This window comes from Priapulus caudatus, unplaced genomic scaffold (assembly GCF_000485595.1).
Source record: "Priapulus caudatus unplaced genomic scaffold, Priapulus_caudatus-5.0.1 Scaffold2276, whole genome shotgun sequence".
Taxonomy (NCBI): domain Eukaryota; kingdom Metazoa; phylum Priapulida; class Priapulimorpha; order Priapulimorphida; family Priapulidae; genus Priapulus; species Priapulus caudatus.
In genome coordinates, this window is record NW_014579337.1 from 35,767 (window position 1) to 38,431 (window position 2,665).

Below are 2,665 nucleotides of genomic sequence, written 5' to 3' on the forward strand. Positions count from 1 at the left end.
CCCCCCCCCCCCCCCCCCCCCCTCCCAGGCCCCCCTCCTTCCTTCCCCAACAGATACGAATATTTTATTTATAGATGTAAGCGATTATATGATTAGTGTGTCAACGTGTCCTTCCGATATATATGTGGATAACGAATTCAATATTAATTTGATCATATACGATGCAAGTAAGTTGCTTATACAGCAAACATGAAATGTTAAATTATACGAGACAGCCGGCAGCGATAGCGATGACAAGTCAATCGGTGATGCATCCATCGGCTCTCCTGATGTATGATGTATTGACTTATGGCCTTTAAGAGGAGAAATGATAAGAAGAGATAATAAGCATAAGGTACAAGAAGGGCGCAAAGGGTTAGTGGTTTTTTTATGAGGGGTTCAATATGTAGTGATTCTTTCAGTGTAGTCAGGGGTGGGGTGGGGGGGATGGTTGTGTGCGTACACATGTCATGTAACACGGGCACAGTTAAAACGATGGTGGGGGTGGGGGTGGGGTGGGGGGGGATGTTGTGTGCGTACACATGTCATGTAACACGGGCACAGTTAAAACGATTGGGAGAGAAAAAACTCATGTTAATTATTTATTATGTTACATTTTTTGACCGCCGGGCCGGGAATAGATCGTATTCAAGGTCAGAATATGGAGAGAAAAAAATATGTGGGAAAACTCGGCGGAACTGGCTTAGAGGGAAGGCGTGTCGAACAAAGAATTCCTGTGGTGGTGGTCACCGGTTAGCGTTGTTATGGCAACTGCGAGTTCGGAGTTGTTTTCGAGTGTTTTGCAGTGATATGGAAGAAAATTGAAGTAATGGGATTATGTCCCCCCTTACTTTCCAAAATAACGGGCCATATTGAAAATGAATGGGCCATTTTCAAAACACAAAAAGGGCCGTCGGCAATTTTGATTTTGTGGGCATGTCAAACAACAAAGTGAAGCAATTAATTGTGTCATGCTCAAAACATTTGGGTCGAGCTAATTGTGTGTTGTCTCTCTCTCTCTCTCTCGCTTTCGCAGGGATTTCTTACCGAGAGGATCCGGCATCGTGACGAGACGGCCCCTTATACTGCAGCTCATGAACGCTAATGTCGGTGAGTGTGTGCGCGTGTGTGTGCGTGTGTGTGCGTGTGTGTGCGTGCGTGCGTGCGTGCGTGCGCGNGGGATGCTGGGGATGCTGGGGATGAGGGGATGCTGCGGATGAGGGGATGCTGCGGATGAGGGGATGCTGCGGATGAGGGGATGCTGGGGTGGGAGGGATGCTGGGGATGAGGGGATGCTGGGGAGGAGGGGATGCTGGGGAGGAGGGGATGCTGGGGGGGATGCTGGGGTTGCTATTTAAAAAGTATAGTCACATCTAGTTTGATTGCGTCGCGTGATTTCATGTTCCGTGTTTTCGCTCATGCATTTCGTCTTCTTCTTGCCGTGTTTACTCTAATTACTTCGCGCATCCGCGGATATTTGCATGTTTGTTCATTCGTATTGCTGAACACGAGTTGATGCTCGTTAAATCATCTCGGTTGAGTCCATCGTCGTGTTATCATCGAAATTATAATTATAAAATTGATGACATCGGTTTGAGAAATTGATTTTTGAATTATTACCAATAAAGTCTTTATTAACGACGTTCGGCATTGAAGGAACGTTCTGATCGATCAACTCACCGGAATACGTATAACCGTATACGTATATACCTAACCGTAACCCTAGCCCTAATAATATCCCTAACCCTGAGAAAAACCATAACCCCCAACAAAATCCCTAACCCTAACCTTAAGCAATATTACTGTGTAACGTAATATAACATAACATAAAGTATAAAGTACATAATTGTAATGTATCTGACACGACGAATACATAATCATTAAAGTGCCGAAATGTTTTCCACCACGAATTCATGCCACCGTTACCATCATCACTCTCTCTCTCGCTCTCTGTCTCTCTATCTCTCTCTATCGCTCTCTGTCTCTCTATCTCTCTCTCTCGCTCTCTGTCTCTCTCTCTCGCTCTCACGAATTCACCTTGTTGTCATCTCTCTCTCTCTCNGCGTGCGTGCGTGCGTGCGTGCGTGTGTGTGTCGCTGTGAGTGTGTAGTGTGTGTCGCTGTGAGTGTGTAGTGTGTGTGTGTGCGTGTGTGTCTGTGCGTGTGTGCGTGTGCATGCGTGTGTGTGTGCGTGCATGCTTGTGTGTGTGTGTGTGTCAGTGTCTGTGTGTGTGTGTGCGTGCATGCTTGTGTGTGTGTGTGTGTGTGTCAGTGTCTGTGTGTGTGTTTGCATGGTGGGTGTACGTGTGTAGTAGTGTGTGTGCATAGTGGGTGTGTATCTGTGTACATAGTGAGTAACGGATAATACGGCTTGCTAACGATGGTTTTATGATGGCAAACTACTGAAAAAAAATGATAAGGATTGTAATAAACTACTCCGGGGGCAAAACTCTCGACTGAGAACGATTTCATTGTTTAGCCTTAGGAAGCCATATAAATTCTGTTCGAATCCTATCAACCCACCCGTTGGGTTGAGGTATTAATTCTAAAGGAAAGCAGAACATGTAAAATATCGTCAACTACTAGACGCCAATTCCATGATCAAGTGGACATGATCTTAAATTTTAGAATCATGAATTTTCAGTAAATTTTACTTTCATATGATTGTATATAGACAACAGTTTCAG

At 45.0% G+C, this 2,665-nt stretch overlaps 1 protein-coding gene across 1 annotated transcript in view; it reads left to right on the forward strand.

Annotated features, from left to right (window-relative positions):
• Positions 1 to 1,089, forward strand: part of LOC106818487 (dynamin-1-like) — a gene marked incomplete at its 3' end in the record, with an annotated part of 8,746 nt that extends 7,657 nt beyond the window's left edge. The window contains 1 exon segment of the mRNA XM_014823187.1: positions 1,016 to 1,089. Within this exon segment, the coding sequence (XP_014678673.1) occupies positions 1,016 to 1,089 (74 nt within the window).
• Positions 1,090 to 2,665: the final 1,576 nt, after the last annotated feature.